Genomic DNA, 14732 nt, shown 5'->3' on the forward strand with positions numbered 1-14732 from the left:
TCATTGTGCAGTGCATGAGTAACTAAGTTTGAAAAAAGGTCTTATAACTATGAAATAGTGTCATTTACATATTTGCAAAAGAGAATGCATTAATAGCGGTAATACGACTCTACCGCGAAACATGTGATTATTTAAATTACATTTTCAAAACTTAGAAGAGCTATTGGAGTCAGTACAAAACTCGGCAGGGATCGACATCCAAGTCCCCTATCTTAGCACAAAGCTGCAATCTTTCAACATCAATGTTGGCGCAAGATTTCTGTTTCTAATAGTTATCCAAATCCACTCGTCTTTGGTAGCATACAAAGAGAACGATAATTTATGAGTAATTAATAATACTAGTGATTATTGTTATTATAACAATTTATTTAGTTAATTGGAATATTTTGTATCAGATCTGTAATTTGAAATTGCATAAAAAATATGTGTTGATATACAGTGTAAAATTAAAACTACACACTCCTTGCTAGAAACCGTTTCCATTTTATATTTCCCATTATTTGCGTATGTAGCAACTGTTCAAAGGAAGTCATTGACTGTTTGAGTTACTGTACAGGCTTCACACCCCACGCCTTGACATTTATCTATACATAGTTCTTTACCATACGATCTACGCTTGCGCTATTCTTTTCTCGACTTGTAGTAATGTGCGGTGTAGACGAAGACTACTGCATAGGCAGTACTCTGCAAGAAGGCTCACTAAAGCAACCATGTTCTTTGGTGGTGCAAGAGCATTCCCAATAAAAGATGGTTCTGCTGCTTCACTCGTTTTCCTGAAAGGTAAAAGTATTTCTTGATATCAACAACAATAGGTAGAATATCTAACATTTGTCAGCCTAAAGATCAGACTATATGAACACTGTATGCTATACTCAGTATCAGGCTCACCTAGCTGCTTCCACGTAAAATCGGGCGTGAGAACGTAATGCCAATGGAAACTCTGATGTACCATTTATTATAACTTGATCGTTGCACATATTGTCCAGCAGGCTGAAAATACACATTTATGGAACTTTAAATATGTATATACATTGTTGCAAGAACTAACAAATGGAGAAAATTAATATAATTAAACTATTTTGTTTCCATTTCTCAAATGCAGACATCTTCCGTTAAATCTTCAATTCAGATTATGTGAACAGATATGGTGACTTGAAAAATTAATTTTCTTAAAAGCGGAACAAAAATCCAACTTACTATTGCCAGAACTAAGATAATGAACCAAGCGTTTATCAGCGTGGCGCATTTCATTTAGAACGAATGAGTAACGTAACAGTGAATAGTAATCGCACAATAATGCACAAACTCGTTGAACATGAATATGAATATGCATATTGCCATTACCTAGTAAAAAGGTTTCACTATACTTCCACTAGGATGGCAAAACCTACGTTTTTTAAAAAATATATTGTAGTAAATATAAAATCGCGTAAGTAAACATAAGTACGTAAATGCATTCTTTACAATACAATTGTTCGCTTAACTAACATTGTAAATTCTACATAACGCGCATCCCATGGAACTTACTGAAGAGGGTCGGCTGGGCTCTCATGTTGAACAAGCGTCCGAAGTGCGTTTTTTAACGGCCAGCTAGACGGAGATAATTTAGGCGTTGACAGCATTCGTTCTACGGCTACATCATCAATAAAGCGTGCACACTTACGCGAAACCACTCCCCTTTGATAGAAATCTATCACAAACAAATTTTGACATGAAAAAAGGAAGAGAAATCAATTACCAGAACGATACGTAACTCGATCGAAGAAGACAGGATGTGAAGATATATAGGAAGTTTCACCTTTTTAGTATAACCGGTGTTCTAATATTGACTAGAGGCATATCCCTCAGTTCTTATATGAGTCATTAAATGCAAGTTGATTTAGTGACAGTTTACCTGCGCGACGTTTGTCGCTATGACGTACAAGGTATGCGGCACTTCGAATATGCTCAAATTCGCTTGGTCCTCGAGAATTATAGTATTCTCCGCGACGTCGAAGAAAATGCGCCCTCCGAGACAACTGCGTCATCCAGTGTGAGATGACGAAGTACTTCTATAAAATTATTAGATTTGTCTCGTAAATCTTCCGTTCGAAATTGATCGTTTTAGATAAGCGTGTCATTATAATCTACTTCTTCTTAAAATACATGAGCAAGTGCGCCTAAAAAATCCACGAATTCCGATCATGAACGCAAACCTTAAAGCTATATGTGATGCCGTTATTGACGAATATAAAACACGAGGCCAAGTCCAAAGTGGTCTTACCACACCTTCCTTGTGGCTTCTTTTCTCAGCTTCTAGTGATGAGGCGTACTCAGTGCTGCCGTTAATGCCAAAGAGATACTTCAATACAAATAGCAGTACCGCGCAAGCCTCGAGTTCCATTAGAGGCACTTGTTTGGCGGTCATATGGGGAAACTCTTCTGAACCATCCAGTGTCCACGAGGGCTGTAGGTTATATTCGCGACTAATTTTTACTGCCATTGATAAAATTTCACCTTAAAGAAAGTTGCACGCAATTTTCCTTATGGAACGTACGTTTTAGTTAACATATATGCAACACGCTCAATTGAGCGTTCACACCACTCATTTTTCCAACAACATATCAAAGTTGTTTTAAATACAAACGAAATTGAATAAGCAAATTTTCCTTTAAAATAATAAGGCCTGCATCCTAATAAAGAGAAATATTTGAAGCGAGGCTTACTATCTATTACAACTATTATTTGAAATGTTATATATATATGATACAGCTGTACGAGGCAAACGTGTCTGTTACGGCGAATTTTCACGTTCAATATGGTAAAACTTTTAGGAAAAGGTGTTTATTGTAACTTGGTCAAGCCATCTCTATTGATAAACCATTATTGGATAGGCTAGGTTACGTCTGCAGACCGTTATCATAAGTATGAGCGTGTGGACATCCATAGAAAATTCATGAGGTACTTTACAACCAACAAAATATTGGCAAACAATTTTCTACAAACTTACCGGGTAAGTTTAGATCGAGACCAATACGAGCAATAAAGTAGGTCATGGGCGGCATTTCCAGTTCAGGTATTCCCAGCAAAGCACATAGTATTCCAGTTGATCGGACAAATGATCCCATGCCGGTATGCACTGGGTGAATATCGGGCAAAGTCATATTAAAGAAGAGGTTTTGTCGCCATTTCAATAGCTCTTCTGCCACGCCATCGCGAGGCTCTCGGTATGTTAGCGCCTTCTGACGAATAAATCTGGAAGATAACTGATATAAATGAATTCTGTTTCACTGTTTTTTAGTGATTCATAAAGTCACAACTGTGTGTAATGAAATAAAAATAAAGATTTTAACATATCACTAAGGTCTTGTTCATTTATTTATGCGTTTACTTTGCTTTCTGTTCTTCTGAGCTTACATTTTACTTGCCTGTAAATGTCAAGTATACCAATGTGAAAGACCTTAGCACGAACAATTCCCAGGTAGAGTATCATAATCAGACAACTAGTATGCATCTGAAAAACAGGCTCAGCATAGTGTTCAAGTGAGAACCGATTTCGAGACTCCATGTACGATTTCAGCCTCTGAGAATCGACAGCCAACAGATAAAAAAAAAGCAATGTATCAGGCGACAACGAGAATGTAGTCTTCTAGTGATTATGGGCTGCTGAACTACAAAGGAAAACTAAAGTATAATACTACATAATTTAAACACTACTTGTACGACAAGAAAATCACCATCACTAACAATAATTTAGCCCTACTCTATAAGATCCGCGCAATTCCAATTACAACAGGATTACCTACAAGATATCACCCTACCCAACCTTTTATTAATTTATGCGGTAAACTAGACCTTGCGCCAAAGAAATACGATAGCTAGGTGAGCTAATACTTTAGCAAGACGTTGCTACATCTGTATCGGGTTTATCGACTTGTGCTCGTAAATATGATATTTTGTTGATTTTGTAGCTTCGCAGTGAATAGTAATAACAAGTATGCATGCTGTAAGGTTTTATCAATTCCTTTTTTCTGAATTTGATTAAATAGCTTATATGTGTCACAATTATATTTGCAGATCAATAGAAACAAGCCACTTGGCACCACGTTTGATGACGTACACAATTGTAAGGAATCGGTGTTGTTACCTTTACTTGCATATGATTTTAATCATAGTGATTGTTAACCTATTCTCCAAGTACTTATCTGTAACCCTATTTAGTCTGATCGACCCAAAGGCTAGATTCTTAAAACTTTGACCCCTTTCTATACCACTTCTGTTTAGTGTCACTTAAGGCTAGCAGGTTTCATTCGGAGTTCAAAAGACATGGAGACAAATCTTATTTTTAGTCGCGACCTGAGGTGATCAGGATTAGAACCAGCTTTCTTTCCCTGCCTGTCTCATCGACACTGAACAGCCGTGGAAAGTCAATCAAATCACATCACTTACGTATGCAATGTTTGACGTCAGGTCCACGTCTTCCACCTGCATAACCGAATTACCTCGGTTCATGCTTGATGAAACTATGCCTTCCGCTTCCTGGTCTCCACCAGCTGGTACTTTTTTTACGTTTGCTGTATCTAGAATATTAGTTTCACTGTTTTCCATTGACACATCTAACACGTTCAAGCTGGACATGTCCGTCTGGTGGTGCGCAAAAGCAAATGATTGACCTTCATCCACTACATCCATTCCACTCTATTAAATAAAGAAATACATTCCACGCGCAAATTTTTTTAGAGAGTAACGTTAATAGTGTTCCATACGTATTATATAGTACTATGGCTAATTTAACTATGAAATATACAGCATGATAAGTCTAGACAGAACTGATGGAGCTGCAAAGTCGTTCCGAAGTTACGTACAGATAATGTATTTCTTTTCGTGATGCACATTAAATACACTCTCTGTTTTTTGAACGATTTGTTGAAGGAAAAATCGCACACCTCTAGCGTCCCAAAGCCGAAACCCGAAGCTTCTTCGGCTGCTTCGCTCACACCAACAGCTGCGTCATTACCTTTATCACTGTTGCTCTCGGTTGACAGTGCCGACATACTATTATCGTTGCTCTCTGAAATACGAAAAATTCGCAACCATTAAGCACTTTTCAATGTGATTTTTTTTCAAAGTTTACCAACTAAACTAAGACTATTTTTGACCCATCGCGCGCAGTTTCACGACAAATGCTCATTCGACATCGGTAATATCCGATGAAAACTCGAGCTTGCAGCCATGAAAAGCAGCTATGCTTCGTCATCAGGATATGAGCCAAGATTAGCTATTATCCAATCTATTCACAGACAGCAAACCTCCAGTAACATGATAAACTACTTATTTACCTCGAATTAATAGCGTACAACATTTTTAGTAGATATGCGACCGCAGAGGATGCAGAAGAGGGCTTTAGCACAGCTCAAGGGAGAATTGTCGGCAGATAAAAAGTACTGCCGATTCCAAAGTTAATTGACGACGGCCAAAAGTTCATTTCTAATGACAGATCTGATTTTATTAGTATCATTACTTTGTCCCAGGTTCACGACGACCTTAGTTAGGCATCATATGTCATAAAAGTCAGACCGATGTCCTTAAGGCCAAGGGATTGACTAACGTCGTTTGCTCAAGTTCACTCAAGACTAAATCACTAAAAAAAATCTCTGCATTTTCCGCAAACTGCTGTGCGACTTTAGACAACGGTAGGTGCTTCATCGCCTCATATTCAATTATTAATACAGAATTAGCTGTTTGAATATGTGACCATGTTTTGGAATACACATATATGATCGCTTTACACCTCGAATTTGAATACGTGTGTTTAGTATGTGTGGAGGATGATTAACCAAGAGTACAAGAAATTGTGGAGTAACGACGACTGTGCTGTCAGCTACTAATAACTTCACTTGTACTATCAGGTAAAGGTGTGCAGAATTGCAAGAGAATTGAGGATGTAATCGACGTCAATGGAGGCTGTACTTAATAAGTTTAGCACCCAAAAATTGCATATGTAAAAAAAATCATTGAAAACTCTGTTTTTATTTAGATACAACTCTTAAAAACAACTCATGAAAAGTCTACATTCAAGCAATACACCCTGTATATACTTATGCCAGATAACATTTAGAGGGAGCAAGCAATCCACTCACGCGTGCTAAAAGCAGAAACAAGTTCTGATTTTGACAAAAAGATTCTATTATTTTCGACATTGACTATCACACTAGTTATTAATTCTAAATATCTTTGTTAAAAATTGAAAACTGATTTGGAAGAAAGTTTACTTTCCTCTTGAGCAGTGTGGATATCAGGTATTTTTAGGGACTTACCATGGCCGGCCGTTGACAAGCTACTGAGAATCTCTGAGAGACCCGTCGTCTGTATACGTGGTGCTTTTACTGGTCTATATCCACAGAGTACTGAGTGCTGTTTGTACCAGGAGTTTTTATTCCTTTGCTTGTACATGCTACACAGAAATAATTGTCGTCAGGCGTTATATAAAAATTATCTGAAACGCTTTTAAGTAAATACATTAATCCATTTCGATCTTCCTAAATCTCTCCAGTGCTCTTAATAAACTGCCAAATTTTACCTGGGAATTTGCAATGCCAATAGCCCAAAATTTGACTGAAGAGTGTGCTTTTCCGATTATATATAATGAAGTCATTATCTGACACTCCTATATATGCATAAATGCACTTGTATGTATAAATGCATTTTTTATTGATACCTTAAATTCAACTATTGAGATTACACAGGTTGTGAAAAGTTGTGATACTTGTTTATTAAATTAACTTACGATCTGTAGCGCATAGAGATATGGTTGAAGACAGCTTTCTTAAGGCCAAATGAATCTTCTTTAATTTTTCTAGCCGCCATTTCGAATTCCTCTTTAAGACAGAATGGTGGAAGCTTACCGTAGGGTTCGACGTCTATTTCTAGAACATCAATGTATTTAAACCACAACTCCATTACGGCCACCTTCCAACAGAAACAAAACATCTATCATTCCTGACTAATTTAACACTGAAAATAATGGTTAATGGTAGAATCATCTGCTTTAGAACTACTTAATAGCTGCTATATCGCAGACTTCTGAAAACCCTTAAATAGTAATAATGGGAGAAACGCATCATATAATTTTCACTGAAAACATGCAGCTACACTTACGCAGAATTAAAGTCGAATTTACTGCTTAATTTGACTCTGGAAGTGATATTTGCATATGAATTGACTATTTAGTAACAGTGACTATATTCCAGTAATAATGATATACCAGTATCAGTGCGAACGAAATTTATTCGCGCGACATTTCACCCTTGTATAACAATGTCGATGACAATAGTGAAGACTCAGTGCTACGAGCCGTAATAATACGCATCAATGCCCTAGATAGTGTGTCCCATCATACGTGCCAGAAGTCGGCTTCCAAATTGATAGTAAAATTAATGAACCATATTTGCGAATTCTGACCCAAGCAGTTGGCTATGTTTGTAGGTCAACGTTATTAGCTTGGTATTTTGCTGCTAATGGTTGTTACCTTTAACCTGGGTGGAGCGCCTAACTGAATCAGCTCATCAACGAGTTTTCGCAAGAGGTCATTGTAGATACTAAGGCGACGGTAGTAACGCAGTCGCCGATCTGATGCTTTCGTTTGCTTTTGGGATCCGACCACACGCCCCGCAGTGAATACCCGCGAGGCCTCCGTGTTCGGCTCAAAAGCCAATTCAAGCTCTTCTTCAACGGCATGCTAAAAAAAAATCAATTTTCCTTTTATCTAAGGTAAATTCTATTCGACACAGATTCGCATCACTCATATTTATTTCAGCGTAAAATAGTACCGCTGTTTTAATTCAAAAGCTATTTGACTCATGTAATAAAATGCGAAATTAAAAATTGTAAAATAAATACAGTAAACCCGTTGTGAATTACCTAAGTGTGTCGGGCAGAATACTAATAAATACGATACCACTAACTTTTAACTAACTTTTAAAAAGATTTGATTTTCAAGAGCCTTATTCAATAGCCCAATAATATTAGATGTATCTTCTGCCTAAGCATTCGTTTGCTTCTGAAGCTTCGTACAGTTGTTTCGATCTTTTCGCTAAAATTTACAAGCGGCTTTCACTGGGTGTCAAAACAGATGATGCTAAAGAGATTATATGTTCAACCAATTATTGTACACATATGGAAACAAAAATGTTTCTTTAACTTCGTTGCAATGACTAACGGATCCTATTCTTCGATCTTGGCAGTTAAACCATAGTTCACACTCAGTTCAGCTTCCACTTGGGATCAATTAATACAAATAAATATAGAATGCGTCAGTCTTTATCACTTACGTAGCCTCGTCATTACGAGAGTTCTCTAGATTGTTTCTACGTTACTTAAATTAAACGAACTCAATTATTTAAGACAGTAGAATTATATACTGATCTTGGCTACACATTGCTATCGTGTTCGTGGGAGTGACGTGTAGGCATCGAAGAAAAGTATGTAATCAAATCGTTTTTACCGTCAGACACTATTTCCGTCTCTTGAATTCTATGCACATATTATGGTTGTAATATGTGAAATATGTAATAATTGAATACCTGGCTTTGTGAATTACAAACGGTGCAATAATAAAAACCAGTGACTAATTTAAAGTGATCCTCTGTTCCGCATGTCCCACACTGAACCATAATTCTTTTTTACACTGTGACACTTAATTAATTCGTAAAACATCACTAAACTTCACTGCAAAGCAATGATTTATTTTCAATATACCGAAATCCTTTGTATTAGTGCGCTCAGCTATACCAATACAGTGTGGAAACATGGTTTGTTTATATTTTTGTGTATCAATATCAAGCGAAGCAGACAGATTCTGATCGCACCCTCTCCAAAATCAAGCCGGTCCACAGCCACTCCTATACTAACCTAGTTGACTGGATCTAAAAGATACGAGGTACTACAATATATATATATTTTTTTTATTTAGAGTCTGTCTTTCAATATCAGATTCACAAGGCACTCGTTTCCCACTCACGTAGCATTTCTATTATCGAAAGTTCAGTTTGACGTCAGATTGAAGTTGCGCGCGGCAGGAAGACTGAACAGCACCAATGACTAGGACGGAGAAGTACACTGAAAAATAATACTTAACGCTTGATATATTGGCCTCAGAATTAAAGCTAAATCAGCTTATGCTGTCCGTTAATACGTGCTCTCTGTTCAAATTTGAACGACACCTGGTCATTGCCAGTCAAAAACAGCTCTAAACGCTAATACACTATTTCATAAAGATTTTTTTTGGATTTCGAAATTGGCTGCGGTCCGAATAGTTCGTGTGGTATCCTTAGCTTATTAACCGAAACCACTGGTGTTTTGCAAGTCAGCCGATAACTTGAATTGGGTAAGAAATTTGAAATTTTAAAATAAATCTTAATAAGATGTGCTAACATGAGCTGAATTCGGCTGACACTTTCCAAACCAAGCAAGTGCGAGTTTTTTTAACTTAAATATGCTCGACGTAGATAAGAAGTCGATGCAACAACACTTGCCATTCCACGATACAGCACCAATCAAACAACGATCTATTTACTAAGGACCGTCAACTCATTTTGGTGTACTTATTTGTGTTGAAAGTGCGACACTCAGCTCATGCATGTACGTAGAGTTACACCCAAGCTTATCGTTTATAGAACCGCAACTGGACACAGGTTGAAAAAACTTGAGTTACCTGCATAGTTATTATATTAAAAGCATTTCTGTATGTGCGCTCTCCGTGAATCGTCTATTCTACTAAATTTTAGCCTCATTGAGCCTTAATTGTAAGTATAGTGCATAATCTGCAACGTAGAAGAACATTGGGTCCACAGGGCTCACTCTTGCCATCCGCAGGTGCTGATGGAGGACGAAGACTTCGAGCACCAGCTGAGGCTCGAGCAGCAGGAGAAGGCTCGAGCAGAAACGGCGGCGGAAGCAGACCCATATACGTACAAAGATCCTAATGACGGAACCGTCTATGAGTGGGATCATGAGAAACGAGCATGGTTTCCCAAGATCGACGACGACTTCATTGCAATGTACCAATCAAATTATGGGTATAGTGATTCTGGTAAAATGAGTGCAGGTGATACAAAGGAAAACGAAAAAGAGCAGCCTGAGAATCTTGATTACGCGCAAATCGCTTCAACAGACGCTCCTTCAACAAGTCACAGTACCGAGACGCCATCTAGTTCGGCAACGATTGGGGCGAAAAATGTAGCTGGTTCGCAAATCTTAAAAAAGAAAGGTCTTAAAAATAGCGGCTCAAAAAGGCCGGTTTCCTGGTTTGAATTAGACGACGCTCATAACTCAAAAGTTTACGTAAGCGGATTACCAGTTGAAGATTTTGACGAAGAAAAATTTGTTGAATTGATGTCTAAGTACGGAATGGTTTTTAAAGATGAAGCAGGCCGATTTAAAGTGAAGCTATACCGTGGAACAGATGGAAAACTAAAGGGTGACGGGCTGTGTACCTATATTAAAGTGGAGAGCGTTCACTTAGCCATCAACTTATTAGATGGAACTAAAATAGGCGACAAACAGATACACGTTGAAAGAGCTACGTTTGAGATGAAGGGTCAGTTCGATCCCAGTAAGAAACCTAAACAGCTTAAAAAAAAGGAAAAAGAGAAGCTCAGGCGGAAAATCGACAAGTTGTTTGCGTGGAAACCGGAAAAGCTCCGAGGAGAGAGAAACAAGTGTGAGAACACAGTAGTTCTGAAAAATTTCTTTGAGCCGAAGGACTTCGACGAAGATGCCCGACTCATTCTGGAGTACCAAAAAGACCTGCGGGACGAATGCGAAGAAAAATTCGGTGGCGTCAAAAAAGTCGTCATTTACGATCGTCATCCTGACGGCGTAGCTACTGTCACTTTCAATGAGGTGGAACACGCTGATGCTTGTATTGCCATGATGAAAGGGCGTTTTTTTGCTGGTCGCCAATTACAAGCGGATCACTGGGATGGGAAGGAACGATTCAAAGTAGCCGAAACAGAAGAACAGCTTGAGGAACGATTGAAAAAGTGGGATGAATTCCTCGAAAAAGAATAAAAGCGTAAAGCAAATGCCATAAAGAAAGCGGCTGATCAATAGAGTATATCATAGAAATACTTTGTGGAAAGCATTAAAAAAATCCTACGTATAATTGTCTCCACAATGTGAAAGGTTATTAGTGAAATGACAAACTAGGCCTGTATTGTTTTTTAAAGATTATTCCCGCTGTTTCTTTACTACCAGCTACTAATGAAATGACAGACCCGGGCGCTGGGCTTGTATTGTTTTCTAAAGATTATTCCCGCTGTTTCCTTACTACTAGCTATTCCTATAAATTTGATCAGCCTTGGAGCTCTGCCGTTGTCCAAACAATGTTAACTAGTTGAGAATCGCTACAGTAATATCTACAAAGAGCTACAATACGAGCAAATACAGAAAGCATCTGGTTCCTTTACTTCTGACTTGGTTTAAAAACACTCTTTTGGTGTTCATGAGAATAAATTATGAGGCATTAAAGCGGCGCCGCCAGAGATTAAGGCACAGAGCTACTGGTCTTCGGTGCGCGAAAGCAGATACACTGATATATAGATATTATTGTCATACTGTAATAATCATATTTAGCTTAGGTTCATTCCGCTAGGGTGGAAATCGTAGAAGATGTGGAACGCAAAAAACATTTTATTGCTAATATCCTATTAGCTAAATGGATGTACTGTCGGAGTTCAAACATGCCACAGGAACTTGGTCTAAAATATCATAAATAAAAAAATACTGGTAAACGTGTACTGTCTTTTTCAAACAGTTTTACTTGCACATAGTATTCATTTTCTGTCCACAAAAACTGCAAGGGATATTGTTTATTGTGCACTTATTATTAAGGTTAGTGGCAACCTTCTCTTTGAGTTGTTTATCCTAACCATTTAGCTCTCTGCTAGCGACACCCATATATAGTTAAACAACAGCTTGTTCGAAAGTGATTTGGCTTAAGTATTTGTCCGCATGCCTTTCATTTCTCTGTTCTAATAGCTTTTATATAAGCCTTAGTAATAAAAAGTGAGTAAAGAAAGTGATAACTAAAATAACCAAAATCAGTGATGATTTCACAGAGTCGTCCAGCCCAACTGTTATTTTTAGCACATGTAAAAAAATCGTGTCATATTTACGGCTGAAAGGAGATTCAGAGTATTATTAAGTTGTGATCGCTCAGCCAGTGTTCATTTGGAGACAACAATTAGGAAGTACAACGATATCATACAGACAAAATGCTTAAAAAACAACTGACAGTTCGTCGTGGTAGATCATAAACATATTACTTTTCAGATTAACACAGATTATTGGAAAGGAAAAAGACTACCACCAAACCAGAGAGAAATTCATTGCATAATTCTCGGGCTTATTGCATCAGTTATTGAACACTAAAAACTGTTGGTAAATACTTTATCACTCAAAGAAGTAATTTATTAAACAAATAAAAACATTGTTGCGCTAATTCTACTTATTCTCAGTACGTCACGAGATCTCCTGGGTCATGATGCAGGCTTTTCCCGACTTAATTTATGAGCCAGTCACCATGGGCACGACGCTCATTGCCGTGCAGTTTAAAGGTGGCGTGGCAATTGCCGCTGACTCCCGTAGTGCAATGGGAACCTACGTATCCAATCGCGTTGCCAATAAGATTACCCAGATCACCGACTACATCTATTGTTGTCGTGCCGGTTCTGCCGCCGATACTCAGGTAAGCTAAATTTTAACCCACTTATCGCTGTTCTTTCTTGACATGATTTACCAGTATAACCTGATTTTTTGATAAAATTTTTTACTGCTATTTGGTCTAACAAAATTAGCAAAATTGGAGTTTCTAATTTAATAGGCCGTATCTAATGAAAGTATCTAATGAAACTCTAATTTCTAATAACAAAATTGGCAAGAAATATCCAATTTGATTGATAAACCCACAGACATGATGACTACTATAAGTTCATATGCGTCTTTACAAAACTGGTTCTAGAGTGCACATGGTTCTAAGTTCTCGTAGCTACCTTTCCTTACGCTGTATTGCTCAAGCCTGTAATAAAAACAGAGATGGCCATTAAAAGTTTTCTGTGACTCTTATTTAGAACTTTTCTACAGTACAATGTTCGAGATCGATGACTGAAGAATTTGTTTTATATATTTATATATTGGTATACCAACAGAGCAACTCCTTGACAGGAAAGGAGCTTCAGACTATTTCCGGGGGACTACTTTTTTTCTGGTTCAAACCATTTTTCGGCTTGTGTTTATCATCATTTAACAATGAAAATACCTCGTTCGCGACGTCGTTTGCAGACGCTTGCTGAAGTTGTGCAATACGAGCTGGATTTCTACGAGAGGGAAATCGGGCAACAACCTACCGTTCGTGCTGCAGCCAATGTTCTTCGTGGTCTATGTTACGAATATCGTGACAGGATGACTGCGTCCATTATTTGCGCCGGATGGGATCGCCAAACAGGGGGGCAGGTAAGAGCTTTTCTATGAGATCGCCTGGCGTTGGCACTCTTCGCGTAGCAATAAGAAAGCAATTTGCTTGTCCTCTGTGTTTATAAGAACGAAATTTTGAAGGAGGAACTTTTTATTGATTGCCGTGCTTTTTGCTATTTAGATTATACATGACATAGGCATATTTATAGCACGGCCCAATAAAGTAGCTCAGTGGTGCTCATTTGAATAATTTACCATCAACTATGGTTTCTTTAGTTTAACGGAACGCGTTCCCGTCCTCTTTGCATAAAGCTTGTTATTTTCCAATGCTTGTTTTTTTAATAGCTATAAATATGTCCAAAAGCGGCATGCTTGGCGAATAGTCATGTACATAATTGGAGTCACACTTATGTTTTCCTATGTTGGAACCTTTACTAATATGTGCCTTTCAATTAGCGTTACAGTAATTAGGAAATAAGACGCAAGTGTGTTTCAACACAAAAATACAAGTCTTCTTTTTTTTTTTTATAGATATATAACATCTCCGCGGGAGGGTCATTAGTACCTCAACGAATAGCTGCGAGTGGTTCGGGTAGCCTCTATATCACAGGCTTTCTCGACTCGCAATACAGACCTGACATGACAAAGGAGGAGTGTGCCGAATTATGCCTCAAAGCAGTTTCTTTGGCAATTAAACGTGACGGAAGCTCAGGAGGTGTATGTCGCTTGGCTGTTATTACCGAAGACGGAGTCGAGAAACGAATGATTCCCAACGATCAACTCCCTCAGTTCTAGATGAGATACTATCAGAGTTAACTTCGATAATAACTACATGAATATAAAACATACACACTGTATGTACTAAAGGGGAGTTTTTGGTGCAAATATGGTAAATAATTTGAAAAAGTTATTTGTGGACAGAATAAAGCAGAGCGCTTTAATCGAACGATTACAGTGAAAAGCTGACACAGCAGCGAACCTTTGAGACAGGTCGTGTGAGACTGAGTGTAGACATTCGACCAGAATATTGGTATATATTTTACTATTGAATAAAGGAACCACCTGTCTCATATTAATATGTAGTACTTGGAATTTTAATGAATGGAGTTAAGTATTTATCAATGAAGTAACTCATTTTTGCAGCAACTGTGCATATATATATATAAGCCGCTTAGTTAGTGCATACTTTAATGACGCTGATTGTTCTTGCTTTGCGAGTGAACTACGTAGGAAATATACGTAGTAATACAAAGTATAAAAGTTCGAAGAAGTAGCTTTTT

General features: G+C 37.8%; 3 protein-coding genes across 5 annotated transcripts; 2 read left to right on the forward strand and 1 right to left on the reverse strand.

Moving 5' to 3' along the window:
- Positions 1-345: 345 nt before the first annotated feature.
- Positions 346-8792, reverse strand: TAF1B (TATA box-binding protein-associated factor RNA polymerase I subunit B). 2 transcript variants are annotated; one of them, XM_022851846.2, is made up of 13 exons: positions 8562-8792; positions 7508-7717; positions 6767-6948; positions 6297-6433; positions 4926-5050; positions 4429-4677; positions 3408-3562; positions 2990-3234; positions 2264-2496; positions 1895-2051; positions 1528-1690; positions 889-990; positions 346-773 (listed from the first exon to the last, which is right to left on the reverse strand). In XM_022851846.2, the coding sequence occupies exons 1-13, from the start codon at positions 8649-8651 to the stop codon at positions 611-613; spliced, it is 2211 nt and encodes a 736-aa protein (XP_022707581.1). In that variant the 5' UTR covers positions 8652-8792; the 3' UTR covers positions 346-610. The 2 variants fall into 2 exon arrangements, with proteins under 2 accessions (XP_022707581.1, XP_022707582.1); XM_022851847.2 differs by lacking the exon at positions 3408-3562 and having other exon boundaries at positions 2990-3245.
- Positions 8793-9263: 471 nt separating this feature from the next.
- On the forward strand, positions 9264-14534 carry LOC111271191 (proteasome beta1 subunit). 2 transcript variants are annotated; one of them, XM_086972825.1, is made up of 4 exons: positions 9264-9364; positions 12498-12727; positions 13321-13491; positions 13984-14534. In XM_086972825.1, the coding sequence occupies exons 2-4, from the start codon at positions 12521-12523 to the stop codon at positions 14245-14247; spliced, it is 642 nt and encodes a 213-aa protein (XP_086828951.1). In that variant the 5' UTR covers positions 9264-9364; positions 12498-12520; the 3' UTR covers positions 14248-14534. The 2 variants fall into 2 exon arrangements, with proteins under 2 accessions (XP_086828951.1, XP_022707575.1); XM_022851840.2 differs by lacking the exon at positions 9264-9364 and adding an exon at positions 9599-9618.
- barc (RRM1_TatSF1_like and RRM2_TatSF1_like domain-containing protein barc) lies at positions 9277-11771 on the forward strand. The gene is made up of 2 exons (XM_022851838.2): positions 9277-9364; positions 9853-11771. Exon 2 carries the CDS (start codon positions 9859-9861, stop codon positions 11047-11049), a length of 1191 nt encoding a protein of 396 aa, XP_022707573.1. The 5' UTR covers positions 9277-9364; positions 9853-9858; the 3' UTR covers positions 11050-11771.
- Positions 14535-14732: the final 198 nt, after the last annotated feature.

This window comes from Varroa jacobsoni, unplaced genomic scaffold (assembly GCF_002532875.2).
Source record: "Varroa jacobsoni isolate VJ856 unplaced genomic scaffold, vjacob_1.0 contig00415, whole genome shotgun sequence".
NCBI lineage: Eukaryota > Metazoa > Arthropoda > Arachnida > Mesostigmata > Varroidae > Varroa > Varroa jacobsoni.